We start from the raw sequence: 20787 nt of genomic DNA, 5'->3' as shown, positions 1-20787 counted from the left end.
CTAATAAGCAGCCGACCCAAAATTAAACCAAAGCGCTACTCCAGAGCCCATGCTCTTTCCTGAGTAATGTGCTTCTTTCTTAAGAAAGAGACTTTCTTACTGCTTTGTTTTTAATGCTGTACGTTAACTTGATATAAAAGAAGATCTAAGTGAAAGCCTTTATATGAACTTATACAAAACGGAATTATGTTACCTTATGTATTTCAGTTGCTATAATATGAAAGATTAAATTCTCCTGTCTGCCTTCTTACCATTTTAATATTGTAATATTAAAGTATTATGCATTTAGGAAGGCCAGCCTGAAACCTGGAAAATGTCTTTTGGGAAGAAGACGCTGCATAATGATACGTAGCCATCCTCTAGTCTCCCCTAGTCACTTTGGTTTGAAACACCAAAGACTTTCCAGCACCCCATCCACAAGGCTCTGCTAAGGAAATCAGACCACCTGCTGCTAAAGCTGCGACTTCCTCAAAGCAGTTACATATTTTAGTGTCCCTTAGGGTCCATAGGTCTGTAATGCTAGATCATTTAAAGAGTAGAGTAAGAAAGCAACTCTGTGAAAATGGCCCTTTCTCATTTCTCATATCTGTTTATTTCACTGACAGAGACAAGTTTTACAACTATTTGCAGAACTGCTGGAGTTTTAGATTAATTAGTTTTCTTGCCTTCATGTAGCTAATTTCCAATGACAATAAAATATGTCTGATAATACCAACTAACCTCCCTAGACTTTAAAATATATGTGTGGAAGATTACTACAAATGTCAACATTTCTAAATATTTTTTCTTCGGTTTTTGCCTAAATGTTTGCATAACTCATTTACACAATGAGTTCATTTTGCAGAGGATCCTTTTTTTGTATATGATATTGTTTCATTTCAGGATCTCAGAAAAATTGGCAAAATACAGAGCTAACATAACACAGCAATTTAACTAAAGCTTTTATAGTGGGAAAAACACAACATGGAAATTTTTCAGCTGAATCAGTTCCACTTATTAAAATTGCATAAACATTTGCTGCAACACATATGGATTACTTATTTGTTTCTCATGCCTATTATGTTCTTTAATATCAAAACAAAATTTTATAAATCAAACAATGAAGAAATGGCATGATTTGGAAGATTGATGATGTCTTTAAGTACATTTCAGAATTATTACTCAACTTCATATATTCAACAAATGTATTTGAGTTTCTGCTGTGTGAGACACTTTTATGTGAAGTTGGGGGAGAAGATGCCTTATTTTTTACAATGTGCTTTTAGAAGTTACATAATTAATTATCTGGATTTGTATCTGAGGAGACAACTATTCTAAACACTCATTGAAAAATACTTTCCTTGTTATTTCACGTATCATAATCACTTTTTCTGAAAATAGTTTATTTTAAAATAAAATTAAGGAACACATGTCATACCATATTAGTGGTAGTAAATTTTTTCTAGTTAAAAAGTCTATGAAATGTCTTCTTTGTATAATGTTAGTTAATATTTACTTTAGTTAATATTTTTTAAAAATATTTTGCACTAAAACCTGCCAAATATGAAAAAAATAGTAATAATTAATTTTTTTCATTCTAAAAATGCCATGCTTAGAATATATGTAGTAAGTTTTTAGAAGTAAATAACACTACTGATGTTTTGTATTTTTTGTTTTAATTGTGTTGTACTGGCTCTGTGTTGCCATTTGACTTAAATATAACTGAGTGGGGGGTGGTGAGGAGATCTTACTTTTTACTGCGAGAAGGATTATTGGGGACAAAACTCCTTAGGGAGAAAATGGCCTCAAAAGTCTGTCTAAATACTTGAAATCTCATTTGCTATCTGAGAAAATAGTGTAAAAAGAATCACTAGGCTACGGATTTCTCAAGCCATCTTTTGTTTAAGTCTAACTCTCTTTGGTGGTCCTGTGGGCACACTGGGGTCTCTGCCGAGTTGATAATTCATTTCACACGTTTGCACCTGCTCTGCAGCCTGACCGAGAGGGCGCAACTGCTCAAGAACGTCTTTAAGAAGAACCACGTGAACTTGTACCGCTCTGAATCCTTGCAACAAAACCTGCTCCGTGAGTATTTGAGTTTCTTATTTTTAAAGAAATTCTCTGTCATTACTGTATCATAGCATTTATACAATATCCTAACTTTAGGGATATTTATTTAAAACTAACGTTTAAAACAAGTTTTGCATATTTGCAACCTGTAAATAACAGAAAATCCATTGGTCAGAACCATTTCACTTTTAACAGAAGAGATAGTTAATTTTAAAATCTTGCTGTTTCAGTTTAAGAAAAACAGTATTTCTACATTCCTTGCTTCCTCAAATCTTTTTCTTTAAAGCCAGTAAATCTTAATTCTTAAAAGCTGCCCCTGTCTTGTTATCTTTTCTACTTGAATAACTTTGCAAGAGCCTTTCAGCTTTCATGCAACACAAGGAAACATATATTTTCCCCTCAGAAATATTTATGAATATTTAGAGTTGTAAGAAATTATTAGATATTGCGCCCTCTTAACATTTCAAGATCTAAAAACGAATATAAAATGTAAAACCCGGTAGTAAACGTATTTGTGTGAGTAATATATCTTTTGTTTCATGTTGTTTCCACATATAATTTATTTTCACTTACATATACTCATGTCTAATGCTTTTGCTCTTTATACTTCAAGAGGCCTTTTCTAAAGATGTGATCCCCTTGGGGGCCATTCCTTATCCCCATGCCGTGTTGGAGCGTGAGTGAGTTTATTTGTGATGCTGAGGGCCAAGGGGAATGTCCTCTGAAGGAATGTCTACTTGCCACCATTAGCAGCTATTTGTGTTTATCTCCTTCTCCTCGCCTTTTTAAATTGACAAATAATAATTGTCTATATTTATGGAGTACAAGGTGATGTTTTGATGTACAATTGGCCCTTTCTATCTGTGGGTTCCACATCTGTGGATTCAACCCACTATGAGTCAGATATATTCAAGGGGGAAAAAATTCACCAAGTTCCTAAAAGCAAAACTTGACCTTGCCGTGGACCAAATACCACGTTGAATCTAATAGAATGAACTGATGTGGGGGCATTGTATTAGGTATTATAAGTAATCTAGAAACGATTTTAAGTCTACAAGAGGATGTGTGTAGGTTATATGCAAATACTGTGCCATTTTATATAAAGGATTTAAGCATCCGTGGATTTTGATATTCATGGGATCCCTGAAGCCATTCCCACAGATACCAAGGGACTGTACATGGTGGGATAGTTGAATCAATTACGTTATTCACCACCTCACTTACATATCACTTTTCCTTTCCTCTCATCCACCTGACCTATATGGAAATATGTGAGCCCACTTAACTCAACTCCCTCACCCCCTCCAGAATTGGGGAAGCAACAATTAGAAGAGTTGGAGTTGACTTACGGGACAGAAGATTTAGGGGATTTGAGGGCGCCTCCTCAGTCTTCTGGGGAGAATTCCTAGTATCTAAACTGGCAAGCTATGATCATCCCACTCTTTATTTTGAAGTTAAGTCTGTCTTTTCTAGGCATTAAAAATCAGTGTCTCCATGCTTTTGAAGATGGGAAGACTGCATTCGTTCCCCAAGCTAGAAAATGAATACCCAAAAGTCAGAATAACAGTGGTTTCCAGTGCCTTTGTGAAAATTTCTGTTTTATCATTAACCTACAGATGGGTATGCGTTCTCTCAAGATGAAAATGGAATCGTTTCACAGTCTGAAGTGATTAGAGCATATGATACCACGAAACAGAGGCCTGATGAATGGTGATGGGGAGAGCCTGAAAGGCAGGCTCTGTTCTCTCTCTAAGGAGACCTACCAGGTTGTCACCGCAGTCTGCTAACCAATTCCAGTCTGGTCCATGGAGAGGAAAGGTGGATCTGAGCTCATCTCGCTGATGGACATTCAGATTCATGTATATTATAGACATAAGCACTGTGCAACTGTACTGTAACACCATCCCTTTTGGATTTTTTAAAGTATTTGCTAAGTCTTTGTAAGCGGAAATTGAAAATGACCTGGTATCTTGCCAGAGTGCTTTTCTTAAACGGAGAATAAGTCAGTATTCTTATGCCGTGACTCTGGGGCTGTAACGGACTATCAATTTATTGGCTGTACCACAAGGTAACCAACCATTAAAAAACTCTAAATGGTATTTAGCTAAAGGGACTCTTGATATCCAGACTTAGATTTCAGGATATGCTGAAACAAACCAGCATTCTTAAGGAACTGACTCACCTTCCTGAGCAAAATTTCTAAACAAGGCATTAACAAGCATTTGTGTCAAAAATTGTCTTGATAAATGTTTGCCAAAGAGGTTCAGTAAGTGTTTTCCTAGTTCAGTAGTCATATGTCCAGAAATGTAAGAGAAAGTTTACTTCCAGTTCTGCTGTAAGATCTGCATGTCTGACTTTTCAAATGTAAGAGTGATTTACAAAAATGAGTATTTCAAGGCATTTGCTACTAAAATCTGTGATGTTGCACCTTTGGCCTTACACATGCTTCTTTGTTGTTTGTCGTGTTTATTTGTTAGAGGACACACGTGCTAATGTGACTGTTGTTATGACACTGATTTTTCAAATTGTATGTATGTTTCAGTTGTTTCTGATGAAGTTTCATCATCATTTAGATTTTTCTAAAAATCTGGCTAATGCAGTAGATTGAGTGGTGTCATTTTGTCTTAAAGTTTTTCCTCTTAAGAAACATACGCTACATATTTACGTGGGATTTCCAAAGCTTCTGTTGCAATATTTGGAATAACATGCCAGATAAATGCATGGGCTTTTGTCCTGTGTTCCAGTACCCACTAGAAATGCCTGCTGTCTTATGTAGCACACCCGGTGTCATGATGACTGCCCTGATACTGAAGACTGAAAATTATTTCACAGTTCACTCATCAAATAGTTCCCAAAATTCATCACTTGATGCTTATCGGGACAAATAAGTAGTACATTTTCCCCATTTAAAAAATGCCAATTTTACTCAAGCCCATAACTTTACAGTCAAAGGACACTTTCATCATGAGTAGGTTTTGTTAGTATGTTTTAAAATGTATGTTCAATTCAATTGTTTTCAGCATTTACAGGACATCTGACAATGGCTATTTTGCTACCAACAGTAAATGAAGGGGCTGTTTAAAAACCACAACCAGTTTTCTACACTATTTTTTAAATAATACTTTTCATTTGAAAAAAAGGAATTCGTTTTCAGATACACTTCAGAGATTGAAGCAAACTATTTGCCTTTTACTGAAAAGCCTGCTTGCCTTTACATGGACTTACCAGCAAAATAGAACTTTCTCTTTTAAAAATGTCAACTAGAATTGAGAAGAGGTGATTTTTTTTCAGATCGCTTCTTGAGTTTAATATTTTCACATTCTTTTCACCCTTTTTCTCAATCTAGATTTAAAATTAGGATATGTATCATTTCCTTGTCTGTATTTGTAGCTACTTAGTTACCAGTATGCCTCTCCATTTTCTACAAATAAAAGGTTATAACACATATACGTAATTCTAACCTTAAGGGAACACACGTTTACATACTTTACTTCCCAAGTCCTTCCTGTTTGGGGTACAGTTTAAGAGAGTCAAGAATCAACATATCTAGCAAGACCACAGGTGTAAGAGTCTAAGATCGTCTTCAAAATTCTGAAGTCCCAGTCTTTACCTGTGCAATGAATGAATATTCAGAGCAGCTTTACCTGGGCTGGGCTTCCCAGTGGTGATAGCTGAGGTCAAACCACAAGAAATGAGAAAGCAAGAATGAAGTGCACCCCTCCAGAGAAACACTTTATAACAGTTACAGAGAAGAACTGCTTCTATCTGCCCTCCCTTCATCAGTGGCACCCTTTTGCAGAATTTTAATATAAAAACATTATGAATATAATAGAACTGGATTTTCTGAGTTAAAACTGTAAGTTTTAATCTTGAAACATGGATTGTTTCTGTGGAGCTCTGAAACGAGAAGAATACTTATGGTTGATAATGTGTAACGTGATCTGAAATGTGACTGATTTGAGCCTCTTTGTCCCATGGTCCTATTTTTGAATTATTGACATTGTCAGTCTCTTTGCTTCCTGGGTGAGACTTGGGATTTGAGGGACAGGGAGTGACCTTCTTGGTAAAACTTAAAATATAACATTTCAATTGCGTTGACTTTGCAGTGTTAAATAGGAGAAAATAGTCTGATTTTTTTTAAACCTTCCATAATTGGAAAAAAGTCACATGGTTTTACCAGGATTGAAATAAACAGTCGAAGTGACTTTGAACATGTGTTTTTTTGAAATAAAGGGCATGTACTCTTCCATTGAAAAGTTCCTTGTAGGGACTCTGGCAAATGCTAACACAGTTGCTTTACAATGTTTACAATTCAGAAAATACAACTTAGAAAATCCTCGTTCATTTAGCATTGAAAAGCTGGAAGTTGCTTCTTTAATATTGAATAGTACACAGTGGTATTGAGCATGGACTTTCTAAATGTTTTATATATACATATAAAAATATATTGGTGTCTCACACCCGGAAAGATATTATGTTGTAGAAATTATTAGCAGGAACAGTGTCTCTCAGGAACGTTGTAAATTTTAAATGATACATGTACTTCCCGTCCTCCCACCTCCACTCTATGCTCTAATGTGAGACTGCTTCAGCAGTGTTGCTAAGTTAATGGAAAACTTTTTCTAATCAAGTCAGGTGAATGTGTATTCTGCTAAATAATGTTAGCCATTTACATGAATTGTATGGTCATTAAATGGAATCAATGATTCCTCTTTAATTTCCAGAGGGGAAATGAATTATGGAAATCAATCAGCATTCTGATCATTAAATTTTATACTTTAATTTTACCATTCAGCATTCTAAATATCCAAAGTGAAAGTCACATGATAATTTGTTTTGCATTGCGTGCCCTGTACAACACTTGCAACTTGTCATTTAAAACATTTTTTCAGGAGATGAGTGCTAGTCAGAAAGTAATAGATTGTATTATTCATAGTTTTAAAATTATGACAATGTCATAATTATTACAAAGCTAAATAATCATGTTTATTTTTGTGCAGTTGCCCTTTGATAGTTCCTGGTTTTAAAACCCATTAAGTGTATAATCTTATAAATAGTCATCTACAGAATTTATGGAGAAAATGCCCAGTCCATTCACATCACATGGACCAGGAATTCTTTTTGTAAATGACCTAAGGTAACACCATGCAGTTCAGTGCCTAATAAATGCTTTTTAATGATGAACATTTCTATAATGACTCGTAAGATACCATAGTCTGATTTTTCTCACATTAAAATAACTGAAGTCACTTGTGTAACGTAGTTATACTTTGCTGCATTTTAATTAACCTTCAACAGCTATTAAAGTGGAATGTAAGTTTAGTTTTGAAGGAAGGGAAATAAATGTTTTCCATATTTTGTCTTGATTTACTTTCTGTATGAGAACAGCTGTGTTTTTGATAGGTTTATGGTTTGCATGAATTCATATTTAAAGTGATCCAGGCCAATGCATGGCTATTGCTGTAAATCTTGATGTTTATTTCTGCCTTGTAAAGTTCTATCATGGCCTACCTGGAATTTAATATTCAGTAGACAAATTAATTGGTCCTCTGCACAACTTTTTAAATAAGTAGATTATTTTACAAAGAAATTTGAACAAATTTAATTGAATCTTTTGTTTAGCTTGCCTCTAAGAACTTTTCTTAATAAAGCTCCCAAAACTTCTCAGCAAATAAATCTCCCTTAAGTAGGAAAACTAGATTTTATATTTGCTTACTTTGAATTAACAGCAACTTTCCACAAGTAAATCTGTTTTTGCAAAGATGTGAGCAGAATAGTTAAAAATAATATTTTTATGTTTCATGGTTCTAAATGGAAGCCATAAATGCAGTAAATACTATCTGTTGTTTAACTACTTCAATCGTCATTTTTTACATCTTCAAGTATATTAGGTTAAAAAAAAAATAGGGCAGCCTTGGAAGGCAGCTACTACAGAAAACTGCAGTTTTGCGTTAAACATAAAGTAGTATTTTCAGCTCCCTGAAAAACCATTCCTGCTGAAACTGCTGTAGAAATTGTGAAGCTGCATGAGTGGAGAGTATTGAATCTGTGGTTATAGTAGTTTTCTCAGGTTTGTTTATCTTGATGTTTGATGCACTGTGTTTTGTAGTTATTAAAGTCGAGTAATATTATTTCTATGCAGTGTTATGTGTCATTGGCCTTTTGTGAATGTGCATGTTTTAAACTGCAAATTTTCAACATTTTGTCCTCTAATTGTTATTAAAAATGAAATAAACTTTACCATTACTTAAAATTGTTGAAGTTTTGATTGCTAGTTCTAGAAATTGTATTGCTTTCTAAAACCTTCAAATCCAACAGTAACTAGTCTGAGAAGGTGTATCCCAGTGATTTACAAAATAGCCCTTCATTTTAATCCAGCTAAATCAGACATGAAATGGAGTGCATTAACTCTAGTTTGGTAAGATGAGTAGTTTTTATAATTAAATAAACAGAATTTTTTAATAAAATTATTTTGTCACTTTTTAATAAAAGTATTTTGTCACTTCAGTATGAAAAGCCTCCCGGGGTTGTCCCTGTTACATATTTAAATCAGCTTGCAAGTAAACAGCTAGTTCATGGTTTCAACCATGAATTATGTTGGATGGATTTGTTTTCTAAACCAACTATTAAGTTAATGAGAAAGTGGTCAAGTTAGGCAATAACATTTGAAGGCAGTAACCAGAAAATAACAAAATTGAGCACATGAGACAGAAGTATAGACAGCGTCAGAAATGAGAACAATCACTTCAGGAAAAATTAGTGTCCTTTGGTAAAAGAGAAACAACTGAAAATACAATTAGGTAAATTACTAGAATAGGATTAGTTCTCAAAGAGGCACTGGAGAGGCAATTTGAGGAGCATCTGATTTTATTAGACTGAGGCCGTGCGTGCTTAGCTGCCTGGAGCCCCATGTCCTCTCCCACAATCTTCCCAGGGACGACAGTTGGGTGGGAACCTCCATTCAAAACCACAGCAAAACAGTTCATGGATATGTTACCTCTGAATTCTATCAAATAATTTTCACATTCAACTCCATTCTCCTTAAAATCAGCACGTGCTTCCACTGACCTGTAGTTTAAGATGCCTTCTAATACTACCATAATCTAAAAGCAGACGAAATACATTTCCATAAATTCAATGTGTCATCTCCATTTAAATTTTGTTTTTGGATGCGTAGGGCATCTCTAACCTAAAGCTTTCATTTCAGTAACACAGAACTACCTCACTTTAATGAAGAAAGGTCTTCCTAACCTAATTTCATGAATAGGCAAATAAAATTTGTTGGAAAATATGAAACACCTCTTGCCATTTTATTACTTTCAAGTACATGAAACAGTGTAAATAAGGATTTCCTGTCAGAATAATTTCATTAACTATTGTTTAATTGCAATTTTAAAATAGTCATGTACATATAAAAATATGTTAACAGTTTGTTCCCTTAATAGTTTAACATGCCTATAAATTATTAGTTTTCCTGAACACATAACTAAATAAATGTTTTGGATTATGCAAAGGTAAAATCCCGACCCAGTGAAATTTGTCAAATTCCTGGTTGTGACTGTATCTACTTTCAGGAAGTTTTTTGGTTATCTCATTTTAGAGAGAAAATTTCCTATGGATTCAAGTCAATCTGGTAAATTCTCCACCATGAGAAGTAGCTAATAACAAAAATAAAACAGGTGGGGAAAATAAGGAATTATCCATTTGGACAAGTGTACAATCTGTTCACTTTGGAACATAACCATTTTAAAGCAAATTTACTATGTCAAATGTGCTTTTTTTTTGTTAGAAAAGCACACTTATTTTAGAATAGATTTGTCTCCAAGGAACAGTTATTTTTTTGTTTCTGAGACGTAGTCTCACTGTGACACACAGGCTGGAGTGCAATGGCACAATCTTGGTTCACTGCAACCTCCGCTTCCTAGGTTGAAGCGATTCCCCTGCCTCAGCCTCCCAAGTAGCTGGGATTACAGGCAGCTGCCACCACACCTGGGTACAAATGTGCTGTCTAAAGCAGATGATGAAAGAAATGTACGGACCGTGAGTAGCCAACAGGATGAGAGGATGCCCAACTCCAGACAATAGCAGGAAGTTGGTCAAGTACCAAAGGGGCCCATGAATCAAGGACTTACTCGATCAAACAGTAGGACCATTTTCTCTGTTCCCTACCCCTAATCAACAGTGATGTCTGCCCTCCCACAGTACTTAGCCTTTCATTTTTATTCTAAAGTATTTCATCTGCTTTCTGTTATTTATCCTTACTACACAGCTTTCTGCCCACTAGAATGCAAGTGACAAGAGACAGTGTCTGTAACTTCTTACTTCTCAAGGCAACCATAAGCAAAAAGGTAGTACTAATGTCTCTATTTTACAAATGAGAAAACTGAGACACAGTGAACTTAAGTGGCCCAAAGTCACTCCACTTTTAAGTGACACAGCCAGAAAACCCAAGCATTACAGCTTCAAAATCCATGCTCAGTCACCCTCTGGAATCCCATTTCTCATGTGTAAAGGGAGAAATGTTTATCATCTAGTGTTTTTATTCATGCTTCATTTTATGCCACATTCTCATAATGCAGCATAAGCTCTCCTTGACTATTACAATCCCCTGATATCAATAGGATGTGTATAATATGATACAATTAATCACTTTTTCCCCGATAGATTTTCTGAAAAGTACATTGGATATTTTTGTTTTCCTGACAAAATTAGACCTCCTAGGGCTAATGTCACACAGAACATAGAATTTCAAAGTAGACCTCCTGGTTCAAATCTGTCCCCTATGGTATCGTTCGTCCTTGTGCACAATGTTTAAACTTCTCACCTTGATTTCTTCATCTGCATGATAGGCGTGATGCTAATCCCCTCTTCAGGGCTGTGAAGATTCAGTGATACAATTCATAAAGCACTTGGGACACATGGTGCTTAATAAATGTTATCCATTATTGGCATAACAACCTTTCAAAATGCAGAACTTCTATTTTTCACAATAATCATGGTATGAGGATGTTGGATTCAAATTCTTTCTGAAAGTAACAAAAGCAGACAAGTTTCCCCTGTATTTGGTGGTTTAGCAGATTGTGAGGAACAGCTCCTTGGAAATTCCAAGTGATTTTATTTGACCTTGGCAGCCTAATCTTTCTAAAACGAAGATATGATCCCATTCCCCTCCCCTGTGAAATCCTTCCAGACTCCCTTTTGCATTTGACATCTGTTCAAATGCCGTGGTGTTCAAGATCTCCAATCTGCCCCTGCTTCTCTCTCCAACCTCACTCTTCTTCTGAATTCTTGTTTTGTTTGTTTGTTTCTGGTTTTGAGACGGAGTCTTGCTCTGTTGCCAGGCTGGAGTGCAGTAGTGCAATCTTAGCTCACTGCAACCTCTGCCTCCTGGATTCAAGCAATTCTCCTGCCTCAGCCTCCTGAGTAGCTGGGACTACAGGTGCCCACCACCACGCCTGGCTAATTTTTGGTATTTTAGTAGAGACAGGGTTTCACCATGTTGGCCAGGATGGTCTCGATCTCCTGACCTCGTGATCCACCCACCTCGGCCTCCCAAAGTGCTGGGATTACAGGCGTGAGCACCCAGTCTTCTTCTGGGTTCTTAAATGTTCCTTGTTCTTTCAGGCTCATGGGTGGGTGCTTCTGTGTCTGTCTATGAATTCTTTACTCTGCCTGATATATTTTTCCCTTATTTCCAGCCCCCCTCTCTTTCTTCCTCTGCCCTGTCTTCTTCATTCAAATCCTATGTGTCTCTCAAGGCTCAGGTCCAATGTCAACATCTCCAGGATGAACAGTGTCCTTTGTAAGTGCTACCAGGGTATCCTGCACTCCCCTGTAATCGCGGTTACCACAGAGAGCAGAAAAAGATATGGTGCTTCTTTTATAAAGCATCTATGACATTTTATCACAAGTATTTGTCTTTGTCATCATGCCGGAGCCTGTAATAGGTAGTGGCTCCTTGAGTTGGAAGTGCATTTTAATGATCTTTTATTCATCTCACCCAGCACCTAACCCATAAGTGGTGTTCAGCAAAGAACTGTTGAATGGGACAATATCTAGAAATCTGCCACAGGATAGGCTTTTTACCTAACATTGTGAATAATCATATCACCTATATAGCTTCCAGGGAGAAGGTCAAAGGCATGTACTGTATATCACCAATTACTTGGGGATATGATTTGATCTAGTATCACCGAATGCCATATTGCAATGAGGTACACAATATCTCTCTAATTTTAAACAATTTATGGCCAGTTAAATTGACTGGGGCATCCTGCTCAGGAAGGGAAATTTGCAGATGTGAACTCTCTATGAATTCCTTAGCGTTAACTTGTCTAATGGACATAAACTGTTCTCCAAAGGGATGACAAATAAAAGTACAGCTACTAGAGAAATCTGACAACTAGATGGTATTCAGTGGGGACAGTTCCACCCTCGAGGGCACATGGTGGAATTGCATGGGGGAATCTTTAGCATCAGAGTGTTGGGGCGGAGGTGGATGTGCTACTGGCATTCACTGAGGGGGACTCAGTGGTAACAAAGATCCTACAATGCATGGAGCAGCCTGCACAACAAAGACTTGATGTCCATCGACATGACTTTGGAACGTCCACCATTCCTACTGGTGAAAAAAAATGTAATACCATTTTACCTATATTTTTTGCACTACCCTAGTATACATTGAATTCTTCAGATACACAGGCACTGTGCAAATCAAAGGATGATCAAACTTTGCTGGGAAAAATCACATTAATGGTATCAATGCAATTGTGTTTATTTGAGTTGCCAGAATGACCAACTGCATCCGTCTGGATTTGAAGCTGTCACACCATGGTAATTTTTAGTAAGGGGTTAGCATCTGTGTCTTTTTTAAGTCTGCCCAAGCCTTTACATTTAGAAATAAGTTACTTCCCTTTCTTTCTTCTATTTACCTTTGGGGCATTGTATTGATTTTTAAAAACTATGTGTGTAGTGAGTTATCTATAAATTTCATTTTAGGACTGATAAAGGGATGTCACAAAATATTTGTTGTAAGGAGAGCTCATTTTGGGGTCCAACGGGGCTGAGAATCACTGCGTTTGAAGCTTAGGCTTATTCTCTTAAAATCTCTGATGAATTTTGTACACAGAACCATGAAAATCTCAAAGCAGGTGTTCCCTTGCTGTTTGGGTCTGTGTGTTTATGCATATCAACTCCAGTACAGACTAGCTGCAGGGCCTTGGGCAAGTTACTTCATTCCTTTGTGCCTCAGCTTTCAAATCTTTAAAATAGGAATTGTAATACTTTTCTGTTGGGCTTGTTGAGAGCATAAAATAAGTTAATACATGTTAATACTTAATGCTTGGCTCATAAGAAGAGCTTTAATAAGGTTACCTTAAAACCATTAAAAGGACCAATATACCACAAACATAAATAAAACTAGTCTAATAGTGTAGGATTGCACCCAAGAACATGTGTATAAATGTTCATCCTTTTACATGCAGCTGTTTCTTTCCTTGATTATTTTGAACAATTTGGGAAACCTGGAAGTCAGACAGCTTTTAGATACAGGATAAAGCAGGAGACTAGAAGTCAGAGCCCCTCTGCCTTTAGACTGAGCAGACGCATAATGTCTTTGAACTTGTTTCCTTAACTAGAAGACGAAGAGACAAGGCCAAACAATTGTCTTAGGACAGAATTCTGCCTCTAACTAGTTGTGTTTGAAAATTGAGAGTGACATACGATAGTATGAATTCCTATAAATCTGGGCTTTCAAATCACACCTGCAGGGGCCAGGTAGGTAACATAGCAGAAATAGATGGGCCAGGTGGGGAGACCAGGCAGGAGGCTGGCAAATGGCAGGTGTCCTGTCTGAAGAGGATTGACCTGACCCCAAGGCAGTGCAGAACCTCTAGTGCCACGTCCTGTATGTCACGAGAAGCCAGAAATCCAGATTCTTATGAGGAACGTCCCAATGATGAATTCTCCACAGGCCAAATAACCCATCGGAGGGCTGGAGACTGAGACCTCCATAAAAATTCACTTCCTTTGCTGCTTTCACGAGCCCTGATACGGAATTTTTTTTATTTAAAATATGAAGTATGTGTTAAAGACATTTCATTTCATTGACTAGCAAAAACATTGCTAAAGAGATAAAACGAATCACTTTAAAATTTCAATAGAGTTCATGAAAACATAAAGTATTTTATTTATTCTAATCCAACAAGATATATGCCCAAATATAGAGTCATCAGACATAAAATTCAGTGGCACTGGAGATATATATAATATTAGATGATTATACCAATAGCTAGACTTTGAACTCCACAATTATTAACATAAAAATTACAGTATGACTACTAAATAATTAGTACAGTCAATGTGGTAAATACATTAAATTACAAATATTTACATTTGTACATATCTCATTTTACAAATAAATGTGTTAAGCCCCAACTGTCCAACTTTCACAGAAACACTAAATGTTGCTGAACAAAATGTCTGCAATAAATACTCCCTCCAGCGGTGGGGAAATGATCTTACACAGACTCTGTGTTACAACGAATGTCTGAGTATATATTTAAAACTTTAAACTCCTCATGCAGTTATTGAAACCTTGTATTCTGGAAAAAACCTCTTATTTTAAACAAAATCTAGTTATTTATTTAAAAAGTAAATGTTCTCATTATGCTAATATTATTCATGGTTAGGTTACTCCCGAAATCATAAACAGATTGTTCACTGCCCCCTTAAGTTTACCTAATAGTTAATTTTTTAAGCGAACCTTCGATAATTATAATTAGGTATTTTTCTTTGCTTATTTATGAATATATTTCTATCATAACTCAATAAACAATTTATATGAAAAAGAAACATGTGGCCCTTTTCTAAGCAGCACAGCTGAATGTCCAGTAAAACATTTTCAGCCAATTTGCAACTTTAAAGTCAAACTGCTGCATGTTTTGAATAAAAGTAGCATAAATTGAAATGTAATGATCACATGTTTGCAAAACCAGAAAACAGTTCTCTGCTTTAGCCATTCTGTGATTGGAGCCAGGAACTCTCAAATTAGAAGGTGCTGTGTTTTCCGAGCATGCTCCTCCATGACACTGATCAGTTACAAGGGAAATTTTCTCAGAATTGCATGTGGCAATGGCAGCAGGGCTCCACCTGTCTGCCATTTGACTGACTTGTGGATTCATGGCCTGGGCGTGTCAACTGGAACTGAAGTCTGGACAGCTCTTCCCAGGCAGGGGGGGCTCCTGCTGGAGGGGGTAAGCGAAATACTGGGGTGACACCAGGAAACCAGATGGCTGAGCCAGGTGGATTGAGTGGCTTGTGGTGTATGGCGGGGGCGGCGAGGGCACCAGGCAGCTTGGCTCAGCCCTGGCAAAGGAGAACCTGCGGATGGAGCCGCCTGTGGAGCTGGAGCTCGTGGCTGTGCTGGACTGCCGGGAGGGTGCCCTGGGGCTGGTGGAGGTCAGGATCATGGGTAAGGTCTCTGTCTGATAGCTGCGGAGTGAGAAGCGGATTGGCTGCTGCGAGGGCTCCTTGGGTCTCAAACAGGTGCAACAATAAATAGCCACTACAGAGCCCAGGATGATGAACGCAATGAAGATGGAGCCGACGATGAGAAAGGGGACGTAGACAGGCTCTAAAAGGCAAAAACAGACATAAACAGATGCTTGGATGAGGATCTCCTAGACTCTGAGCTCTGCTTGGGCAGCTGAGGGTTGAGAGGTGGCAGACTCAGTATTATCACGGTTGTCAGCTCAGTTTTTCAGAGCTTGTTAATGGTAACCTGCAAAATGCAATGCAAACTGTGATGATGTAATATTCTCGCTACTCCTAGCAGGGAGGAAGCAACAGATACCATAGCCTCTGTTAGCAATTAACCATCATATTGCACATCTGGAAGTTAGAAAAAAAAATGGAATCTGTTCTGTTCAGGCACTGGAGGGAAAGGGTGAATTTTAGGGGTTACAATAATTATGGGTTTAAATGCAGGTTTTAGTAGTTGGATCACAGTGAGGCAATAAGAGATTTGACCCCTCTCCTAGGCTGGCAATCCATCTCCCATCCAAGAATCTCCAGTGTAAGCAAAGAGAGCCAGGCCTATTAAATGAGATTCCCCTCTACACACAGACCCTGGATTTTGTGAGACTCCAGAAAGAACAGTATAAAGAAATTCACAGAGGGCCCAATCTACTGTGTCTCCTACCATACCACAAATTGCCAGCTCTGGCTGCTTCTTTCCAGGAAAGATTTGGAATACCCACTCCAGCTGCCATGCCTCTCAATTCCCATCCAAGTCTGGGAAGTCAGACTGAACTTTAGATAGATCACGAGGCAATTCTCGGTGTCCACGGCCCAGACTTTCTATAAAATCATCCCTCAAACAGAGCAAACTCCAATTTCCTTCTCCCTCTACAAGGCAGACATAAAATTTCCAAGCCCAGAGGCATCCCCTAGGGCAATTCTCCAGGTATCTCCCCTGATAGAGCCGTGCTAGGACACAGCCTCCAGCTTACAGGTAGAAGAAAGAAAACCTGCATTGATTAAGTCCCTACTGTGTGCCTGGCTCTTTCTTATTCATTATCCGGTTAAAGTCTCATGGAGACCCTGGGAGATGGACACGATAAGCTCCATTTTCCAGATGTGGAAATAGATCAGAGAAGTTTGTGCATTCCCACAGACAGAGCCAGTGAGGACAGGTAACTGTCAACTATTTGTGGGTTCCTAGGCATAAGCTCTTCTGTGTCCCTCCCATTCTCCCCTGTTTACTAGCACCAGTGTGCAAGAAAAGGCAAAGTGAGTAACTACCATTTACTTAGCCCTGCGCTTCAGCATTCATACACTCTCAGGTCACCAACAACTTAACTCCTTTGAGAGCAGTATGCCCACTTTAGAACTGAGAAGAGGTATCCAGAGCAGTTAACTAACTTGCCTAAGTTACAGTGCCGGCAGGTGATAGAGCCAAGGTCCATCAGGGTTTGCCTGATCCCAGGCTCAGTGAGTGTGGAGACTGCCTGTCCCTTCTGCTGTCCTCTGGCAACCGAGCCGAACAGGGAGCGCAGAGGGAGCCCCAGCTGCAGACTGGGCAATTGCCCTTACTCCCAGAGGGCAGCTGGGTCCCCCAGGGTGAGTGAGTGAAGCCGTGGGGAAGAGTCTGTATTTTTCTCACAGGCCAGAACGGCCTAGATTTCTCTACTTTCCATTGAGCATCTTTTCTCCAGAAACTACTTCCCAAATCCTCTAGCTTGGAAATGTTGACCCCCAACATTCACCCTCTAGTGGAGCACTAATAGAGGGCAGACTCCCCTGTCCTCTGGGTTATCAGTTTGCAGGGAGGGGTCGTTGGAGAACCTTTAATGATCTCTCCAGCGTCTCCTCCCTTTCCCGGCAACCTTCTCTTGCCGGCTCCAGACCTGGGCTCTCTGGAGTCCTGGGGTGTCACCTGCTCTCAGCTCCGCCCGCTTCTCCGGTTTCCCCCGCCATAAAACCCTCGCCTCAAGCTCTAAAGCGTTTCCCTGATGTTCCGATTCAGGTGGAAAACTTTTTTTCAAGGTGTAAATTTTCTTTGCTGCGGTCGTGATTTATTCCGCTCTGAAGTGAGCGGAAATTTGACCCGTGTTTTCCGACGTGAGAATAGGGGGCGGGGAAGCACCTTCGACCCTTGTTTCTAAATCTCCACCTCGAAGACCTGGGCATTTCTGAAAGGCGTGACAATAGGGGGTGGGCCGGAGAGGGTAATTCGATGCAGAGAATTGAAAGGAAGTCTGCGGAACGGGGCCGCGGCTTAGAAACGCTATCATAGGACAAAAAAAAAAAAAGTGACTGTAGTTTCTTAGCCCTGAAGGCCTGCAACTGAGCGCGCGACAAGAGTCGCGATTCCCTGCATTCGGCACTTCCCGAAGCTCCCGAAGTGACAAGGGCGCGCAATGGGACACCCTCGCTCCCCCCCCACCCCCCCACACACCAAAACCCAAGTCTACCCTGGCTTAACCCGCACGACCCTTCTCCCGGGAGCTCCAGCTGTCTTTCCCCGGGCCACCAGGCACAAGCCCCGCGCTCCTCACTGTTCCTGGCAAACTTTCCCTTGGGCCGACCCGCAGAGACCGCAAGTGGCGGGAAGCGGGACTGCAAATAAATAGAGGACCATGATCTGAAACACGACCACCCACTCATCCCTTGATTCCCCCCACCCGGCCGCGTCCCCTTGGCGCACAGACCCGGGAAGGCGCACAGACCTTCCTGGGTCTGTGCGTCCTCCCGCGCACACGTGCAGCCGCCGCCGTTAGGCAGGCGGGGATCTGTCCCCAAGGGCCCCGCACTTACGCGCGGTGATGCCTGGGTGCTCCAGCTCGCCGCGGTCGTTGGTGCAGCCGCCTTGCTCCAGCCGGGCGTCGGCCGCCGCGCAACAGTAGCGGAGCGCGCAGGAGCCGCAGCAGATGGTAGCGTCTAGCGTGTCGAAGTCCTCTGGGCACTGGAAGCCCTCGTGGTAGTTGCCCTGCACGTCCACCCAGCCGTGGCAGTACTCTCCGGACTGCTGGGCGCCCGCCGGGCCCCAGCGCAGCCAGCCAAGGAGAAGGCAAACCGCCAGCAGTGCCCCCATCGCCACTAGGCTCCCTGGGCGGCCCGGAGCAGGACGCAGCTGGAAAGCGAAGGGCTGAGCCCCGGCTCAGGGCGCACAGGGATTCCGCCTCCCCAGGGACACGTCGCAAGCGGCTGGCCCCAGCGGCCGAAGCCAGTCCTGCGTGGGATAGCAGGGACCGGGGAGGCGACAGGGGCTGCACTACGAGTTCCGCAGGCCGGGAGTCAGCATGGTGCGCGGGGCGAGTTGGCGAGGGCCCGCGGGAGGCGCCGGCAGAGGCAGTTGCTGGGGCTGTCGCTGCCGCCCTTTACCCGGCTCAAAGCGCTCCCCGCGCGAGAGGCGCGCCAACCCCCGGGCCACCTCCCTCCCCATTCCTCAAGGGAGCCATCGCGCCCGGGGCTGCCAACTCCAGCGCCGCACAGAGTCCCAACTTGTGGCGATCGTCGGGTCCCGAGAGGAGCCGGAAGAAAAGAATTTGTTCCCCACGTGCGAGTACCCCGGACAGGCGGCCGCTCAGCCCCCGCCCCTATCTGTCACAGGAGCAGGAGTCAGCTCCGCCGCGGCCAAGTACAAATGGCAGCGGGATTGCTGACAGCTCTGCCCGCAAGGCGTCCTTTAAAATGGAAGAGGGAGGAGGAGACAACCAGGGTTAAGAAAGAGTCCGCCTTCCCGGGTCGCGCCGCTGGAGCTAATCACAGCGGGTGCGGCGCGGGCCGAGGGTCCTATGCGCTTTCTGGTTCGCGCTCCATCCTCCGCCTCTCCCCCGCCACCCCCGCCCATGCCGCTCCCCCAGGACTTGACTCTCAACCTGAAGCTATCAGACCCTCCCCTCCCCCGCCGCACACCCCAACTCTCTCACAGCCCGGAAATGTCTGCAGAGTGACGTTCAGGGCAGCCGAATTCCCGCGTTTATCCACGCACGTGGGCCCGCGAGTGGAGACGCTGGATTTACTTTTCAAAGGAGTTAATGCACGAATGCGGCGCAGTCATTGAAGTTTGTCGAATCATCTGTGCCCTGTCGCACAGACTCAGACTCGTTCCTGGGATACCGCTTCTATAGGTTCAGGACCGAGAACATGGTTTTTAGGTGTCGCCAACATGCGCACTGAGCTGTCCACCTACGTTTCCACTTTTTCTGGGAGGAACGACACGTTTTCACAAGTACACACACACACTCGCACTTTTTCCGCAGTGTGAAGGATTGCCGGTCACCTCTGCCAGCCAAGGCCAGCTCGCAAAACCTCAAAGAGCACGACTTCTCCGTTCATGCCCGCAAAGGAAATAAAGGAGCAAAATTAATGATAATTGAGCAGAACTGAACTTCTGTTCAGGGAAAGAAACACATTTATTTAAATGATGTGTCCCCTGTGGGCTATTTTCAGGGGCACTGCTCCGTTAGCGGCGTAAGTGCCTTATGGAACTGGTGTTATGTGAAACCTGGGTCAAACGCAAGCGTTTATTTTGACTGCATCCTGAACTTCCAATTATCTATTGGTATGTGTGAATATGTTCGGCGTATCTCGGCTTATTTGTCAAACACGCTGCATACCCGTGTCCCTGAGTTAGATGTCGGCAAGTTGAGTGAAACAAAAGGAACAAAGTGTTCTCAGCTCCAGCGACACAAGGTGCGCGGTCAAACGCATTAATCTCGTTCGCAGCTTCCTGATGAACCGAGCCGATTCTAGAGCAACTTAAAAAAAAAAATCTCCTATTAAAACGACTTCTTTTTTTTTTTTTTTTTTTTTTTGATCTAAGTTAAAGTATACTCCAATTAAATAATTACTTCTGATTTCTAATTTTAGGTATTGGGATTAGCATTTAGTTATGAGGCTGTTGAAAATACATGTCCAACATTTCACACGTTAAGTGGGACTGTGTAAATATTTAACTTTATTGCTCTCTTGGAATTACATGTTTCTTAGGACAATACAAAGCTAATAAGTAAAAACAAATTAAGTTGGAGCTTTCAATAACAAACAATGAAACAGTTTTTTTCTTGGTTTCGTTAAATAGTTTAAGCATGTGGGAAATTGTTTTGCAGAAATTTCTTAGATATTGGGTGTTTTATGTACAAAAAAAAGGCTTAACCTTTTTTTAAAATCTAGGTTTTTTTAAGAGTGTTGTTTCAATTGTGTATATATCCTGAGCAATTACGGGAAAATGTC

The 20787-nt window shown here is 40.7% G+C and overlaps 2 protein-coding genes across 3 annotated transcripts in view; one reads left to right on the top strand and one right to left on the bottom strand.

The window, feature by feature from the left end:
* Nucleotides 1-8302, top strand: part of ATP8A1 (ATPase phospholipid transporting 8A1) — a 268521-nt gene extending 260219 nt beyond the window's left edge. For both annotated transcript variants that reach the window (XM_025386297.1, XM_025386299.1), the window contains 2 exons: nt 1973-2064; nt 3666-8302. In XM_025386297.1, the coding sequence (XP_025242082.1) occupies nt 1973-2064; nt 3666-3763 (190 nt within the window). In that variant the 3' untranslated portion in view covers nt 3764-8302. The remainder of the gene's footprint in view (nt 1-1972; nt 2065-3665) is intronic.
* Nucleotides 8303-14207: 5905 nt separating this feature from the next.
* SHISA3 (shisa family member 3) lies at nt 14208-19376 on the bottom strand. The gene is made up of 2 exons (XM_025386189.1): nt 18367-19376; nt 14208-15682 (listed from the first exon to the last, which is right to left on the bottom strand). The coding sequence occupies exons 1-2, from the start codon at nt 18641-18643 to the stop codon at nt 15243-15245; spliced, it is 717 nt and encodes a 238-aa protein (XP_025241974.1). The 5' UTR covers nt 18644-19376; the 3' UTR covers nt 14208-15242.
* Nucleotides 19377-20787: the final 1411 nt, after the last annotated feature.

The sequence above is a fragment of the Theropithecus gelada genome, chromosome 5, assembly GCF_003255815.1.
Source record: "Theropithecus gelada isolate Dixy chromosome 5, Tgel_1.0, whole genome shotgun sequence".
Classification (NCBI taxonomy): Eukaryota; Metazoa; Chordata; class Mammalia; order Primates; family Cercopithecidae; genus Theropithecus; species Theropithecus gelada.
This window is presented reverse-complemented; position numbering and strand designations above follow the sequence as displayed.